The 734-nt window shown below is 47.5% G+C and overlaps 1 protein-coding gene across 1 annotated transcript; it reads right to left on the reverse strand.

Moving 5' to 3' along the window:
* Window positions 1-364: 364 nt before the first annotated feature.
* Window positions 365-712, reverse strand: LOC120859865 (histone H2B type F-M-like; the record flags this gene model as incomplete). Its single annotated transcript, XM_040235794.1, has 1 exon — window positions 365-712. A coding segment is annotated over one exon (348 nt), but the record flags the coding sequence as incomplete, so codon positions are not given.
* Window positions 713-734: the final 22 nt, after the last annotated feature.

Raw genomic sequence — 734 nt, forward strand, 5'->3', positions numbered from 1 at the left:
TCGCTTTATCAGTTGCTATACCCATATAAAAATCTCTGGATGATACCTAGATATAGATGCGAGAATGAAAATGGAAAAGGCCAATGAAACTTTTAGGGAAAGAATTTCGACCATAAAGATCCCTAAAATCACTGAGAAAGCACGAATAAAAATAACCATTTAGGAAAGTGACGAGTTGCAACATGTTAAGAAAAAAGGACCCGATTTTCCATCGAACAAATGACACAACCGACACATATTGAAGCAAAGATAATGAGGTTTTTAATGTTTTCTTTGGGGTAGAAATGTTTTAAAGATGAAATGTAGGGCCTAAGGGAAGAACCCTTAAGTCTGGTTTGCAATGGTCAGTCAGTCCTGGGGCAGTTCATCCGCTGAGGTGGTATCTGATGACCGACTTGGTGCCCACGGACGTGGCATACTTGCCGAGCTCCCCAGGCAACAGAAGACGCACAGCTGTCTGGATGTCTTCGGTCATGATGGTGCAGCGCTTGTTGCGGTGGGCCAGGCGCCCGGCCTCTTCGGCAATCCGCTCGAACATGTCTTTCACAAACGAATCCAGGATGTTCACGGACTCACGGGAAAGACTCAGGCCTGTATGCACTTGCTTCAGCACCCTAGGGAAATAGGTAGCAAAGCTTGAGAAATTGCCCAGATGGCAGCGGCGGCGGCGGCGACGGCAACGGCAACGGCGGCCCTTAGCTGTCTTCTGCTTTGCCTTTCTTGGTTCTGCATCA

The sequence above is a fragment of the Oryx dammah genome, unplaced genomic scaffold (assembly GCF_014754425.2).
Source record: "Oryx dammah isolate SB20612 unplaced genomic scaffold, SCBI_Odam_1.1 HiC_scaffold_3784, whole genome shotgun sequence".
Taxonomy (NCBI): Eukaryota; Metazoa; Chordata; class Mammalia; order Artiodactyla; family Bovidae; genus Oryx; species Oryx dammah.